Consider the following 17,406-nt stretch of genomic DNA (forward strand, 5'->3'; position numbering starts at 1 on the left):
CCCTGTCCCTGCTTGGCTAGGACTGCCTAGTCATTTCCAATTCCTTCTCGTATTGATCTTCCTGTAGAAATCAGTTTTGTAATTAGCTGCAAATTAGGCCTTCTACTGGGGGTGAGCCTGCCCCCTGATTTATCACCAGAGTAATTCGCTGTGATCGGAGAGAAATTAAAATGAACTCAATTAGGCTTCGGATTTGCTTTATGGGCCCTGCTCAGAGTTTCAGGGGGAAAAATGACTGTGCTGGTGCTTAATAGTCTAATGAAAGTAAATAAAGGTTATTCATTGTAATAAACCCAGGGACTCTGGGATGAAGGGAGTCCACAGCCAGCCTCTCCTTCTCTTCCTTTGTTGGTTTATGGCTTGGGGCGGGTTAAAAAGACTTTTGATTTTCATTTTATTAAGACAAACAGCTTTTGGGATAAAAGGCCGGGGGAGCGGGGGAGTAAGGGAAAGGGGGGAAGAGCTGCAGAAGTGCAGAAAACTAGGTTGGAGATGGGAGTCAAGTCTCAGCTTTGGGCCATGAAGGAAAATGCTCAGTTAAAGCCCAACCCTGTGGCTCGCTGGTCACTGGCGTGATCTGAGTGTGCTGGAGTTCCCGTGCAGTGCTGTGTGCCAGTGAACATGCATGGCAGTGTTTGCGTGTTCATGGCAAGAACATGCCCACATACCTGCAGGTGTGTGTGCAGAGGGAAAAGTGGACATGGGGATTTACGGAGAGCACAGTGTGCATGTACACAGCAAGTTCATGAGAGGAGGTAGAGCTCATGTATACACATGCATCAGCACAGTGATAGATTTACAACTAGAAAGTGCTGTAAAATGTAAATGTGATGTACGTGCAATAACAGGTCAGTGTGAGAACAAGGAGTGAAGAGAGGGAGAGTGATTTCAGTGAGAGAATCTCCCTGCCATCATCCTATGGGTGCCTATGGGTCCCCATTACCAGGCCAGGCCCTCACCTGCTCAGATTTGATGTGTTCTGATGTTTGAAAGACGTCAGGGTAAGAAGGACGCTCAAAAACTCGATCTAAAGCTTCCAGCTGCTGCTGGGTGAAAGTGTCGCCACGAAGGTGCTTCCGCAAACTGTCCACGCTGCTCTGGGAATCTCCGTTGGGAACTGAGCCCTCGGATACATCTGCAGGGCACAGACAGAGAAAACAGGGAGTTAGCACCACCCTGGCTCGGATCAGGAAGGGATGTGGGACAAGGACAGAGTGGGAAAGAGCAGGACCCTCTGCCTCCACCCAGGGAGTTGTGCCACTCCTGTGGGAAGGGGAGGCTGTGGGGACCCAAGGGAAGCCCCCTCCTGTCTGCTGGAGCAGCCGTGCTGCTCCTGTGGGCTCTGTGGGGCTCTCCTGCTCAGGACAAGTGAGGCTGTGGAGAATGGTGCTCAGCTCAGAGATGAGTTTCGGTTCCGCTGATTTTCAGTGTTAAAAATTGCCAAATCTCCATTGCTGAGCATAAAATGGGAGCAAAGCACAGCGATTAGCATCGCTAGAAGGCTACTGGAGAGGCAGCTCACAGAGAAACCAGAGTGCTGAGGATGGACCTGTACTGGAGAGGGCTGAGGAAGCCTGGAATGGAGAAAGGGCTCTCTAACAGCTTGGAAGGGAGTCAGTCTCTGTTGTAGCTCTCCAGTCCCAATAGAAGTTATATCTCTCTTATAATTTCCTTCTCATCTGATCTTGTCCTGTCATACCCCAGATGAGTCTTTCATCCCTCTCAGATAACAGGAATGATTCTGTTTCTGACTCAATGTTTCACCAGCGACAAGTCTCTCCCTGTGGAGGGTCTGTCCCATCCAACATACATTGGTTTCTGTTATGATCTCTGTCCCATTCTCCTACATGTGGCTCATGATTTATCACAACCTATATCTCTGTTATAAAACTCTCTCCAAAATGAGATGAATCTTTGTCTCTGTCGGTCCCCCTTCCTATCCAAAATGAATTATTGTATTACAAAACCTAGTCCTACTCAGTGGGAATCAGCCTTCCTGGTATTCCTTTGTTCTTACTAGGAAAAAAGCCTTCTTCTGGTGGAAGCATCACCAGAAGTACATCTTTGTCCCTGCAGCAGCCCTCTGACACAGTCCAGTCTCACTGCAGTGTCTCCTGCCACGTTCCAGGTGTCTCTATCTCTGTTGTGCCATCCCATGTCTCTTACAGCCCACTCAGCCCCTCTGAGGTGAGTCCATTATAAATGCCCTGCCCCATCCAAAGTGACTCTTTCACTGTGATAAACCATCTTATCACCTACCTGGTTTTGGTTTTTTTCCCCTGTTATCCCCCAACTCAAATGAGGTGCATTTATCTCAGTTATAACCCCTTTTTATCTGAAGTGAGTGAGTCTCCTGCTATTAGCATCTGTCACATCCAAGGTGAGTCTGTCTGTTATAACCTCCTGTCCCAGCTGAAGTGAATCTTCCTTTGTCATAATCCCTCATCTCATCTGAGGCAAGTCTGCTCATTATAATCTTCTCCAACTGTGCTGAGTATCTTTCTGCTGTCACCTCTCAGCCTAACTTTGGTGAGACTGGTTATAATCCCCTGTCTCATCCATGCTGATATACCTCCATGCCCTCCTTGCTAAATCTCTACCTACTGTGCTTCATCAGACACAAGTCTGACTGTCTTATCACCCTGCCTAATCTAAGATCAAGTTCTCCCTCTTGCGCTCTGATTACCTTCCTGCTTTTTCACTATTATTCTTCATACTTCTGCCTTTCTTGGTGGTTTCCAGTCTGTCAGTATCAGAAACTTGCTGTCTGTCAAGTGGTTGAGGGATCTGTATAGACCTTTTCCCACCTCCATGCAATTGCGAGGTGTTCGTGGGCAGACGATGCTCCCAGGAGCCTAGAGTGGCATTCACTGTGCAACAGCCAGAACCATGCCACTCCACCGCTTCATCTTTTAGCTCGTGGACAGTGCCAATATGGGTATTTTCCTGGCACAGTTAATGCCCAACTGGTGGCCCAGAGTTATAACTGAGCCTGCTGCCTTCTGGCTATGAGATATATCCGTTTATAGGTGATTATACGATATGATATAATCAATAGTACATTATATACAGTAACGTAGTACAGTACCACTCGCAAGACCATAGAAAATATTACATATTGATTTGTCCCAGCCAGCAGCCTTCCCTCAAGCAGCCTCTTCTCTCTTTTCCACCTCTAGCCAGAGCAAGGCTGTTTACTGGCGCTGATCCCTGGCATTTTCTCCTCTCCTCAGGCTTATTTGCACAAGGGAAAATTCTCAAGTTCCTGAAAGCTGGAGTTCATGACAGATTTGACTAAGAGAAAACAAAGCAAAGACCCATCTTGGTGTACTGCACACTGTGTGTTTCAGTGTGGTTTTCATGTTTTAGATGGACTGGGCTGTTACTGCAGGGGGTGGCTAGGCTCCCAGTTCCAGTAGGCATTCTCTGTGGTCCTCCCTACAGAAAGCTGGCACAGAATTCCTGGGTCCAGGCTCAGGAAAAAAAAAAAAAAGTGTGTTTCTGTATCAGCACTTGTCTCAACCTGTCTGTGCAGCCTGTGGAGCTGTTTGCCTTTCAGGATTTTTCCACGTGTCAGTCAGTGTGCATGACTCTGCACACCATGGTGCTGATACACGTGGGTATTTTTGCAGTAGATCATTATTCTGGTATTCTTTAGATTCTGCATCACTGTACATGCCTGAGCAGCTGTTTGTCTGCAGTGGCTGGTTTAGGCTACATTTGATTTTCAAGGATGACAGCCCTACACTATGCGTGGCGTTTGGTGTGAGTGGACGGGTGTTCATGTATACGGTAAAACTTCCATTGATTGTCATTAAACCAGATTTTACCCTTAGTGGGTTGCCCTGGGTGGTTACACAGACTAGTGCACACATGCACATGTATTTACAATTCCTGTCTGCCTGCAGAGCCCTCTGCACATGTGTCTCCTGTGTGTGCACAGGCCATGCCTTTGTGTGAAGAAGCTGAAACCACAGCTTTCCCAAGTCACTGTAGGAGTCTCTTTTCCTTCATTTATTCAGGGGCCCTTCAGATCTTGACAAATCTGTCACTCTAAATTTGCGAGAGATTATGGTGCTCTCTCCCTAGCACGGAGAGAGGTGATATATGATATCTGCTGCCCCTATTGATTGCCTGATCTGGTGGCAGAGGGCTGGCGAAATGAACTTGAAATGAACATCATGCCTCAACTCATTGTGCGTATAATACACTACTTAATCCTACATTTTTCAGCCGCTATGGAATTCAATTGATCAATCATGTCCCTCTGATAGTACTGTTTTAGGGGTTATTGCTGCTCTGCTCACTGACCTTTTTATTTATTTATTTATTTGTGTCAGCGTGTATGTGTGTGTGCACGCACGTAAATGCATATGTGTATTTGGGAAACTCAGGACCATCTTATAAGAAAGGACCTGTATAGTCAGTGGGAAATGAAAGAAAAGGATGAAGGGAGGAGAAAGAGAAGGAACAGGGTTAGATAAGAAGTCAGAATGATCAAGGCAAGGAAAGAGAGAGAGAGAGGTAGAAAAGCTGTAAGGAGAAAGGCATTGCTTTAGTTTAGGCAGGAGTTCTCGATGGGGCGGGGGGGGACACTCTTCCATGGCCTAGGCTTTAAAATCTACAAAAGAAAAGAAACACTTGACAGAGGCCTGTAGGCTACCTCGAGGTGGACCTTGTCTAAACAGCTTGCAGTAGTACCGAACTTAGTAACAGTAGGGCACACAAATCCCAAACTTCACAGAGCAATAATATGAGCTGTGCATATGGGTTTTGCTTATGAAGTGAAGAAAGTTTCTCAGAGATGATCCTGAAAGACAGATTTATATGTCTTGTGTTGCGAACACTGAGACATTCACAGTCACGGATCATTGTATTTTCTTCAAAACCAAAAGATTGTAAATCCCCTGTGTTTGTTTTCTGGTGTCAAAACCTATAGAGGATGTGTTTTCATTTTTTCCCTGAAACTGCAAAAGACAGACACTTATATCTGGCTTTAGATCAAAGTTGCAATTCTCATCTAAGCATATGACTCTCTGAGCTGGACTATCAGGAGAAGCCTCAAATGTCATAATACACAAAGTATGGGAGCTGGCAGCTACGTGGGTATGAGCAAAGGTGGCAGTAGGGAGCAGAGAGGACTTTGGGGAAGAGATGGAGTCCATGAAAGCACTGTGGGTGAAAGTGAAAGGAAGGCTCTTGGGGAAAATTTGGGTTGGTGTCCTGGTTTGGGAAAGACTAGCAGATCCCATGAGGAATGGCACTGTGGTGGGCAACAGTCACTTCAGCTGATGAAGAACAGTTCTAGGAGTAAAGGCTTAAGGAATGGGGATTTGCCAAGAAAGCAGCTCTTGGAAGGGCTGCTGTGGTGAAGCAAGGCTTCAGCTTCAGGATGAGTCTGGGGATGCCACCTAGGTAACCGTGCTAGCTGTACGGTTAGGAAGCATCATCACCTTTCCCAGTTCCCTTTTTACTGGCAAGGGAAACTCTGAGGTACTGTGTCACAGGGACACCCCTCTCTTAAATCATAAGGATCTTAACAAACAGTTTGAGAGGTGAGCCATGGCCTCAGTCACTGCATCCCTCACAAGAGCACATAGTTGCTGTCAGTGTGATCAGGACTGGCCTTGCACATGTGACAGGAAACATCTCTCCTCCCAAGGGGCTGCCGAGGGAGCTCACACAGCCAATGTTCAGCATAAACCTTCGACACCAGACACAGAAATGCGCCACGGGTGTCACAGAAGTATCCTGACAGATAACAAGGAACCGCTATGCCAGAGGACACAGGAACAACCTTAACTACATCTGACACAGGGAATATGCCCATTAAATATCTCCAACACAAAGGGACGTTCCCAGGTCTGGAAGCCACAAAGACACCATCACGTACAAGTAGCACAAAACAGCGAATACAATTCCCTGGCTACAGGTGACAGAGAACACCCTTGCTCAGGGTGGGATGGGGCCATCTCAACAAATAATTCAGAAGTATTCCTCACATAGGAAGACCTTTGTGGCACAGAAACACATAGGAAAGTTATGAGAAGCTGTGCAGCTGGAACACACACATATGGAGACACTGTTCTCTTTTGGGGCAGGGGCTATTACTGTCCCTGTGATGTGTCTGCCTGCTGCCTTGTGGGGCCCCGATCTCAGCTGGGGCCTTGCAGCTCTACCAATAAAAATCACAGTCATAATAAAAGCGAATGTGACTGGCATGAGAACTGCCAGCCAGGTGACACAGCAGAACCCATCTAATTGTCAAAGCCTCCGAGGGAAATGCATCTGTCTAACGCAGCGGTGCTGAGCCAGCTGCTGAAATGCCATCCCTCTGCGCCAGTCAGCCGACCCTGTCCTCTCCTGCAGCCTGCTTTTGTCACCATCCCTGCTGGGGTGCTTAACCCAGAGCAGCCCTGTCCCACTCCTCAGGCACTTGTGGCTACGTGTGCTGCCCTTTCCCAAGTCACCCTTTGTGTTAAGACTAGTCTTTCCCTTTATCTGATTTACCTTCTCTTTTTTCCCCCCTCTGATGTATTCCCATGTCCCTGTGCAGCCCAGGCCTGTCAGGCAGCTTTCCTGGATGTCCCGGGGGGCCTTTCCCCGCACTGCCAGTTGTTGCAGTTTCAAACTCAATTGTTCTCCTCGGTACTGAGGCAAATGGAGTCATTAATTACCTTCTATCGGCTGGGCCGAGTTCAGAACGCGATCGATAGCCAGTGCTTGTCATTCACAGCAGCCAGCCCTGCGCAGACCCTCGCACTGCATTCGGCACAGGTCCAGGAAGGAGCCCAGCGCTATCAGACCGGGGCTTCAAACCCTGGCATCGAGCTCCTGCTGGGAATAGCAGACCTCCTGCATCTCTGTCTGAGCTGACTCCCAACCAAGGGAGAGATCAAGGACAAAGACCTTGGCTGAGGGAGGAGATCACACATTTTCACACACTCACAAGTGTCTGGTACTGGTGTCCTGGTCTGAACAAGCTGATCCAGTCTGGCTATCATGATGTTTCTAGAGACTCCGTTTGCATCCTCAATGGTTATTAAACTAATACTGTACTCCCCACAGCAGGGACAAAGGCAAGGACTGGCAGCCCTAATCTGGCGATCTTTTCACCTATGTAACTTTCTTGCGCTACTCAGTAGGGTTTGGAAAAGGAAGGCTGTAAAATTTGGTTTACATTTCCTTCCAGAAGAATTTTTGCAGCCTTTTGGGCAGTGTGAAAGAAGGTGTCATCTCTAGACGGGTCAGTTCTGTATTTCAGCACATAGTAGTGCTGCAAGAATTGTTAGGGGTTTGATTGTGATAACTAAACTGGTGGGGAGAAAGATGAACCTCAAATTCAGATGGAAAGGATCCCAAGTGAGTGCAGGATAGAGATGACAGAGCATGGAAGGGGCTGGCAAGGGTCAGCAGTGCATAGAGAAGGAATGTTATCAGGGATCTACACTGGGATAGTGGAAGAAGATACGGTACAAGTTCAGGTTATGTACAGTATCCTGCAGAAATAGGGATAGTGGGAGATGAGTGCTGGAGGAATATCACCTCAATGAAGTGTATCAGCCTTCATGAACTCTGCAGTTGTTCAGATTCCTGTGTCCATTTGCCTCAAGGGAATCCACAAGCCTGAATCTGAGTACGCTAATTGATGGTACTGTGCTGGTCCATGTGTCTCTCTGTAATTTAAGTGTTTCAACGACACATAAACTGTGTGTATTGGTTACTTACATGCTTAGGCTTAGAGCAGAAAGGCTCAGAAACAAAGGGACTTTATGTTTTGAAATGAGGGTATAGCTCAGATGACGAATTGGTGAGCAAGGAAGGCTGCTCATGCAGGGAAGTGAGCGTGCCTGACTGAGGAAGAGTGAGATGTGTGCGGGTGCCTGACAGCTGGGGTGCTGCTGTGCTTTTACACGGGGGTTGTGTATGACAGAGTACCTGAGATAGAGCAGGGATGGGCAGTGCAGCTTTAATGCAGGGCTTACATGAGCAAAATGAGAATGTAAATGAAATGAATTGTGTGTGCAAATGTGTAATGAAGTGTGTACTCAGATCTGTCTTGGATTATCACGGGAGCATGCAAAGAGCATTTAAGGAAGTGAGTGTGTGTATGCATATGAAAATCATATATATTTACTACAGCATCTAAGTGTATGATTGCAAATTCAGCCCAAGCATCTGGGAAGCTTAACTCTGTAAAGACTTAGGTTTGTGCGTTAGATAGCAATAATCAGGACATCCAGCCTTACTGAATACATCAGTAAAGGCCTTTCCAGGTGTTAGGCTGCAAGCAGCTGCCTCAGACGTGTGTACAACATGTACTACAGCATGTGTGGGTGTGCAGATGAGGTGTGTGAGCCTGGGTAGTCAAAGCTGGTGCCTTCTGTGCGAGCAGTCACTGCAGCTTTGTGGCCTTTGGGTATGCTGGAGGTGAGCGGACATATTCTACTCTCAGTCAGGTTGTTGCAAACCCACAACAATTTCCTTACCTCAGAAGAGGCACTGGGGATGTATGCCATTGTAATGAGGGACAGAGTGTGGGTCCAATCTCTCTTACTAGTAGTATTAGGCTTGACTGTTAGCCAGCCAGAAATGCAGCTGCCTCCAGGACCCAGTACACTCGCTTTGTTTATGCTGGCAGAGTAGCAAGCAGCACTATCACGCAGCGGGCCAGATCCTCTAGTTAGTGTAAATCTGTAAGTCTCTTGCATTCAGTGGTTATACTGATTTACACATCCTGAAAGTTATCAGGAGGGTTATCCTGATTTATGCTGTTGTGGTGTCCACAACATTGCCTTTAGTGCCTTTAGAGCCCTCGGGGAGAGCTGCTGCCACAGGAAAGCAAAGCGCGGGGAACTATGCTGTTCCCTCTGCCGGGGCAGAAGATGTTCTTAGCATCATTGGCATGACTTAGCTCCCTCCTCTCATCTTCCTAAGCCTATTTGTTGGGGAGCTACTTCTTGGCAGGATCCCCCTTGGTGAGCACATAAAAAAGGGTGGCTTCTGTTAGCTCCAAAGGACAGAAGCAACACAAAAAAATTACATTGCATGCAGCCCTAACTATGCTTGTTTAGAGAAACTGCTTGCATTTATGAAGTCTTTGGTGCGGAAAGCAGGGTTGCAAATGACTGCATCAGAGCGACAGTAAAGGCCATTAATTTCCTGTTATGTTTTCCTGTGTTGGGGGCTTTATTAATTTAATTTTACACTGTCGAACAACAGCGAGCGCTGACACCGCCACACTCGGAGGGTTTTTTTTTTTCTCAAGCAGTGCTTTGCCTGACATGCAAATCAACACTGCTATCAGGACTGCTAGAGACAAGGGAGGGAGCACAGAGCTGGGCTGTCCCCATCCAGCCCCATCTCCGAGTTTCTGGGAGATCCCTGAGATTCCAGTGGAGCACACTGGCACCTGAGAGGCCACCAGCACTAGGGCTTAGCAGATCTGGATCAGACCACAGACATTTCTATTGTACAGTCTAGAAAATATGAATTCGTCTTTAGCCTGCTGGGTTCCATTGGCTTGGTCCCCCACTAACATGCCTCTTAACATCTCCTTTCCTACCGTTTCCCTTGCTCTAGACTTTCCCTTCCTTTCAATCCACCTTATTTTCCCCTCAAAAACACTTTTACCTTAACCCCACAAGTTGAAGAAGTGCCTGCTCCTGAGCCAGATGCTAGTGAATCATGTTAGTGGAAGCTCTTCTGAGTCAGCACTAAACCAGTGCTCAAGCAGAGTGTTTTTAGAGCTGCCATTTTTGACATGCCATAAAACAAAGGCCCCAATCACTCAGAGTCATTAAAATTCCCATGGCATTTTTTGCAAGAGTGCAGACATTAACCTGGCTGTCCTGAACAATATCCAGCCTGAGTGATTACCCACAGCATATCTTAATTCTCCTGTGGTTTCATTTGGACATGGCACAGCAAAATTTCATTGTTGATGCTCTGTATTGTTCAACATCTGCCATGGTCCACCCAAGAGTCAGCCACATTTCAGTAGTAAATGAGATCTTAAGAATGGGAAGGTTAATAAACAATGTATAATACAGGATAGGTAATTGCAAAATGCCGTGCGATGAAAGAGCTACAGGCTTGCGATATGCAGCAATCTGCTTGGACTGTCACCATGCAAACTCTTTTTTTTTGAATGCTTATTCCTATAATAACTGTAAATCATTAGTAGAGTAATTTGGAATCTTTCTGCATGAGCTCATGTAAAGGCCCTTCTTGGTACATGAAGCAACCTATACTGACATGACCTCTATAAGACGTATGTTAGATATATATTCCAAATTGTAAGAAGTAGTCCCCAAACAAGAGGGGGCCCAGTCATGGGTAGCAATCACTTTCACAAACAAGAGAGGGCTGTGCAGAGAAGAGCCATAAGTATCTCTGAGGATTAGCTAGTGAGGTATTTTTTTTAATTTGCTGGGATTTAGTAAAGTTGTCCCAAACTCTAGGATAGTTCTGATCTGCTTGCAAGGTCAACTCTTCTGTTCAAGGCCTACCACTTCCCACACTAGATGCCAAAAGCCAAAGCAAAAAAACATGTATGGAGTGTACCTGTCCTTTTTAACAGCCTTTTCTAAAGCATCTAAGAGAGGACTAGAAGGCACTTAAGACTTGATGGACATTTCATACAATAACCACCTCTTTAAGGTTTAATCAGATGCCTACAAACCTGTTCCAATGTAGATCACTTGGCTTAAAAGCAGAATAACACCTCTGAGCTCCCAAAAAGGCACAGCCAGTGAGAGAAAAAAATCCTGACCTACTCCACATCCAAATGGAAACAATGATACCCATGACCTAGCTCCTGTTCTGGCACTGTGCTCCTGTTGGAAGAGGACTTCCCTCCTGGGAAGAGGACTTTGTACCTTAAACCTGATGAGATGTAAGCAGTAGGATGGTTGGATGGATGAAGGAAATGCAAAGGAGAAATGTGGACCTGGGCATTATTTTTAGGCCCCTTAACAAAACTCTGACATTTTAAAGAGCCTTAAAATGGGCATGAATTGCATTTGACACCTATTCAAAGTGTCCTTTATTTTATCTGATTGATGCATGGAAAGATCACCTTCAAAGAATTATGGATGGAGACAGACAGAAGACAAACAGATACGTCTGCTATGTCTCGACAGATAGGTATCTGTAACTGCTTCTTTCAGGGCACCTACTGTTGACAGAGTTGTCCTCCATATGCAAGGTCTTAGAGCTTAGCCTAGCCTCTGTAGGCCAACACAAAATGCTGTTTGTTTCAGGTCTTGCTTGGCAGCCACTGAGGTAGCTGGAGGAAGTCCAGTACTCCCTGAAAGGGTCTTAAAATGTTCACAAACTGCATTTTTCTTTAATGCAAGTTCTTGTGGCAAAATTAAGCACACTGGTTTTTCTTTCTCTCTCCCCTCCACTCGAATCACCTCCCTGCCCCTCATCTGTCCAGCCAGGATTCTCACAGGCTAATCACTTGGTGAGATCTTGTTGCTTCCCCCTGGGATCCAGTGAAACAAGGCTGGAGGATCTGATGCTATCACTTAGGGAAGCAAAGAGCTCCTGGTTTCCTTCGAAACAGCAGCAGCCCCCATTTTGGGAGGAGGAGGAGTTTCTCTCTGGCCCTGGCTGAGAACAAGGTGCTCAGTGTTTTCCTTTAGCACAAGAAGACACTCCTCTATAGGAATCATTTACCTCTATGAACGGCAAGAGATGCTTACTGTTACATTGAGATAGACTTGGGAGTGCAGAGACAGCCAAATTAGGAGCTAATTGGCACACTGGGGATTGACTGTTGGGCCCCCTTGGCTGCTGGGATGTGATCAGAGAGAGAGCGAGAGAGAGACAGAAAGGGAGCGAGGAGGAGCTGTTCTCTGCTGACACCTCTCTAAAGGTTGGGATTCCTGAGGCCGCTGCTGTCTAGTGCTGTCAAGGTCAGCAGGTTCGGGTTCACTGAACGGTCAGGATGGTTTGAATTACTGGCACTGCCTGCCGATTCCTCCACTGATCGTGATCCGTCTTCCAGCGCCTGCTGCAGGAGACTGCTCCCCAGCCATGTGCTGTGCATGGTGTGGGGCGCAGGGAATGTCAGAGAGGCAGATGCCCTTGTTTAGAGGAGCAGTTTTTAGGATGATTTAAGGAGCCACGGCAATGCCGAAGAAAGGCACATACTCCATGCGCTGAGCACGTGGAGATCAGGCTTCCAGAAACAGCAGTTCTGATCAGTTTTTCTTTCAGGTGGAGAACTGCCCCCTGCAAGCTTCCGCCTTCCGTGAAAGTTAGGAGAATGGCTTGAACAAGGCCTGTCAAACCCTTATGGGGTGATAAACCTGCTGGTAAAGATTTGTGTCCGGTTCTATATAGGTAGAAAGCTTAGTGAGCAGAGATAAACATGCGAGTCTTTACATAAACCACACTGCTAGGACGTTTTCTTCCCAAACACACATAGCTGTCTGACTGGGCTAAAGGGCAGGGATAGCCAGGCATGTTTGTACAAGGTTGTCTGCAAAGAGCACCAAAAGGTGCTCAGAAAGCTGCCTGCCAGCATGCTCCCCTGCACCCCAGCAGGCAGGCCTGGAGCCACTGAAAAGGACCTCCTCAGAGCAGGTGGGGAGAAGCCATGTCTGCAGGGGTATGAGTATGCACAGGCAGGCTGCTAGTGTCACAGATGTGTGCCTAGGGTGGCATCAGCGTGTGGTTGAGTGCCTACGTACATGTGTGTGTGTGTGTACTGTACACGTCTGCTGTCCAAGCATCCATAGCAGAAGGGCTAGCAGAAGTAAGCATGTGAGAAAGAGCAGGGCAGGAGAGAGCAACAAAAGGGAATCAGAAGAGGACTGGGGGCTGTGTGGAAGTATTGTCCAGTGTTTGTCTTTGACAAGAATGCCTCCACAGGCATCATTGACTGGCTTTCAGTGGAGCTGCACTACAGAGAAATCTAGCCCACTCTGTCCGTAAGCTAGAGTGCTTATTTTTGCTTCTTATTCTGAGGTTTGTTGTATACTTCTGTGAGGCAGTTAGCTCCTGGGTGTCAGCTACATCTACCTATAGCTATGTCTACGTAGCTTTCGTACTCACACCTCTGCATCTGCCTACGATGCACATTTCTACACCAGAAGGAAATTCAGAGTAATGCTGAGAATGGAGCTGCAAGGGGCTGCCCATACCTAGTGCCCATGCATGAGGCCTCTTGTGCAGCACACACAATGCTTGCCAAGACGTGGAAGAGATCAAGGTTAACGTAGTGCAGTCTCCTCTGTAAAAGGGAAGCCTCCGTCTCCTTTAAGCTTAGCACAGGTATTCTAGGCAGGTTCTCTGTGTGGCCTAGTCCCTATGGATTAGGAAGTATGTTGTGCCTACCATCACCTCTGCTCTTGACTCCTCTCCCAGTTCCTGCTTCCACTGCAGAGCAGTGGGCTCTGGCAAGAAGGGTCAGGGACAGTGCCCAGTATCGTGCTGGTTTACATTAATGAGATACACACAGTGTAATCCAGCAATGGAGTCAGCTCTACAAAAGGAGGTAATAGCAGGCTGCCATGAACAGAGCAGCTCAGGTAATTGGTTTATCTATCTAGAAGCAGTAGTAGCAATCTCTGCACAGACAGAGTAGCAGTAAAGTCTCTTCCTTAAGGCTATTTCCTTTGTCTTTTCAATTGCTTGCACATCCATGTGAGATAGAGAGAGAGAGAGACAGAGGAAGAGAGAGAGCGCTAGAGAGAGAGGGAGAAATGTTAATTTGTGAATTAATGGCTTTTCTCAGCGGAATTGTAAATTCAAATGTCACCTCACAGGGTGACACTACGCTGGGCTGCTGAAGAAGCAATGATAAGATTCCCCCCCCATCCCCATGCCGACGTATACCCATACCCCTCCCCTCCCTGAAAGATAGCTACAGAGTGGAACATGCTACTTTTAATTTGCAATAACACCACAGCAGAGGCATGCAAGAATGACTGCTTTCTCACTCTCCCTTCCACAACAAGCCGGGCCACATCTTTCCCTTTCCACCTCTACCTCCTTCCACCCCCTTTTCAACCCCTCCCATTTTAAACTGAGTCCAAGACAACACGTTATCTCAACTCCCCCCACCCCAAACTAATCAAAGGATGAGCTAAGGGAGAGCTCTTTAGAACAGATGCCTCTGCAACCCTCTCCTCTCCTGCAATAATCAGGTGAATTAATGACCCTGAAGTTAAAGTGAGCGCTGATACTCAGGCGTTGTGCAGCGTAGGGGAGAAAGCCTTCATTGTTTTCAAGCAGGAGGCGGGCAGCAGCAAGGGAGATTCATGGATGGAGATTGAATATGCAATTTTCTTTCACCTTGCCAAGAGCTGCCCCTGGGCTGTGCCTGGCCTAAATTTTTTTTTCCTCTTGCCATCTCTGCCTTATCCGGCCCTCCCACCTCCCTTCCATTCTTTCCAGAAAATTACCTTCAAAATTGATTTCCACTTTTACAAACAAATATAATGGGAACATGAGGGGGAAAAAAAAATCTTGGGCTGTGATGAATTAAGGCTGTCAGGTGCTTCCAAGTCTCCTTTGTTTTTGTTTTACTGCCCGTTAGGTTCTTTGTTTTTCCAGCAACTGGGAATAGTGCCCCTGCCCACACAGTCCCTATGGTCCATGGCTACCGTCACAGGATATGTCCATCACCTGATGTCATCACTGTGTTATCCCTGCTCTCTATCACTGTGATGCAAACAGCCACTGCTAACAGACTGCCCCAGCCCTTCACACCAGGATGCAACCATTCTCCTTGTGGAGACACTGCATGTCCCACACTGCCAGTGACCTGACTCCTACAGCCACGGTACAGGGCCTGTTCTGATAGATCAGCCTGGGTCATCGGCATGTCACCCTCATCCCTGTTGTGCCTCAGTGCCATGCCACACCACCTTGATTCCATAGCAGGATTGCCCTTCCATCTCATTGCCATGTCACTTGGCCCCAAAACAGTGTCATCCCCGTCTCACACTGTCATGGCACCCTGATCCACTGTTATACCAGTCACCAACAACCCTCTAAAATACCATTTGCCTGCACATTGCCAGCTATTCCCGATCCCTTTTGCAGTTTATTCTGTCATCCACTGTGCATTAACCTGGGCTCCTCATGGATCCAGGCAGCACGCTCCCTCTGACTCCCATACATCCATGAAAAAATGTAACAGTCACCTCCCTGAATGCGGGCAGACCCACTATACAACTCATCTCGGGTGAGCAAGAAGATCCAGAGACAAGCACCAGCAAAGCCAGGGAGCAGCCTCTGCGCAGGTGGGCACGTGGAGCAGGCAGAGGCGCTGGGAGGAGTTGTAGCTGCCTGACTTGTGCTGACACATTAGCTGCAACAACCCCTCCCAGGAATGAGTCAAAAGGTGGAAGGAGAAGATCTAACCACAAACTAAATACCCATAAATAAACAGTCAGACAAGCACACGTTCACAGCACCCACACAAACAAACTTAAAGAAAAGCTCTGTGCATAAGTAAGACTGACAAAACGTAGCTAATAACATTAAAGACACAAGAATGCAAACTGGGACACAAGGAAGTACTAATGCAGGTGCATGTCAATTAAATGTAATTTCTGAATAAACAAATAACTTACAAAAATATACATACACTAACTAAACAAAAACCTGGAACTCAAAGTAATTTCCTTAAATTCACATATACAAAATTAAATCATGTAAACAAATACAAACTATTTACATAATTAAACAACCTTCACACAGGCAAGAACAACCGATATATATATACAACATACACACAAATATATAACCCCAATGCAAATACACATCTGTACAAACTATATACAGAAGTGCACAGCACTATCAGGCTACATATTCATATCCAGCAACCACAAAGATACAGTGATACTCCAAGTATGTAAAAACACATACACACAGAATATACATACAAATATACAACATTCACATATATACTCAAAACATGAATACAAATACCTGGCGTTCATAGAAATACATAGCACTAATACTGAGCCATACATGCCCAGACATCCATATGATCCACAGTGTGCATTCTCCTACTAGGCAATATTATACACATCTTAACATAGACATTTTCCAGGTCTCCATAGACATGCACAAAAATATGGGTCCAACCTGCCACTCACCCCAGTACATAAGCACAGATAAGTAGAAATGAGTGATCCTAACACAGAAATACAAAAAACCAAACAGGCGTGCATTCCTAGAGACACAAATGCACAGGCAGAGATGCACACAAATAGAGCTGAAGCCAGACCAGCTTGTCTTCAGATAGTACCAAACCCTGCCAAACTAAGCAGCACTATAAGCTTTAGAAGCAAAGCATTCTGTCCAAACTGTCTTTTGTGATGTAAGCTGTTAACTCTCCCTTACCTGAAGTCCTCCTGAGCAATGCGTACCCCCCAAACTCCCAGGGTGTGTGCAGATACACACACACACACACACACTCTCTCTCTCTCTCTCTGTCTCTCTGTTTACCTTGCTTACAGATTGACCTCCAGATTTGTGGTGCAACAGCCCACATTTCTGACAGTGCTGTGCTGCTTATTCATTGTCCTCCCCTTTATCCAGTTTCCCCCTCCTCTCTTTTCCCACACATACTCTCCCTTTTCTGTCCATCCTCCTGCAGTTTATTTAGAGAGGTGCAGCATGAGTAGCAGGCACCTTTCTTATGTCCTCCTAGGAGTCTCACCCGCCAAAGATCCTCAGGAGGGAAAAGGGTGGCTGCTGAGAATAAACTCCCTCTTCACTTTACATTTTCATCTAGAATGGAAGGGAGTGTTACCTCCACTTGTGTGTGTTGACACAATCAGCCTGGACGTCCCCTATGACCACTGCTGTTTGCAGTGATAACACCATTGTGGCAAGCTGACAGCCACTGGAAACTCAGCCACAGTGCATAAAACAAGGCAGTCCCAGGGAAAGTTGGAGGAAGACACTGTGGGAGTGTGAAAACCAGAAACTGCTCACTCCATGTGCACAGCCATAAACTGCTGGGTGCACACCCCACAATTGTGTGTGATGGTTGGAACACAGGGTTAGCACCTGAGGCAATGTAACTGCCTGTGTCCCCAAGTGTCATTAAGACTATTGCTGACCTGCAATAAAGCAAGCGTATAGAATAACGCAAACGCATCAGCTGTGGTGACAAGAAATGACAGCATGAAACACTGCAGCCACACACAGACAGTAGTGCTGTTGTGTCACCTGCTGGGGTGCAAACACATTTTGTTGTCTTCAGCAACACAACGGTTTGGGGAGAACAGGAATACACCTAATATGCCCAGAGATGAACTTAGGTCAGGTGCCATGATACAGTCAAGTGGCATGACTCAGGCATGCTCTTTGCAAACATATGCAGGCAGCATATTAAAACAAATCTATTTCACTACAGGACCGTTAAGGGAC

At 46.7% G+C, this 17,406-nt stretch overlaps 1 protein-coding gene across 1 annotated transcript in view; it reads right to left on the reverse strand.

Moving 5' to 3' along the window:
* The window catches only part of PAX5 (paired box 5), a gene marked incomplete at both ends in the record, with an annotated part of 48,899 nt that overhangs the window by 23,579 nt on the left and 7,914 nt on the right, over nucleotides 1-17,406 (reverse strand). Inside the window, one exon of the mRNA XM_009702651.1 lies at nucleotides 960-1,135. Coding sequence (XP_009700953.1) covers nucleotides 960-1,135 — 176 coding nt within the window. The remainder of the gene's footprint in view (nucleotides 1-959; nucleotides 1,136-17,406) is intronic.

This window comes from Cariama cristata, unplaced genomic scaffold (assembly GCF_000690535.1).
Source record: "Cariama cristata isolate BGI_N322 unplaced genomic scaffold, ASM69053v1 scaffold26816, whole genome shotgun sequence".
In the NCBI taxonomy this organism is placed as follows: Eukaryota; Metazoa; Chordata; class Aves; order Cariamiformes; family Cariamidae; genus Cariama; species Cariama cristata.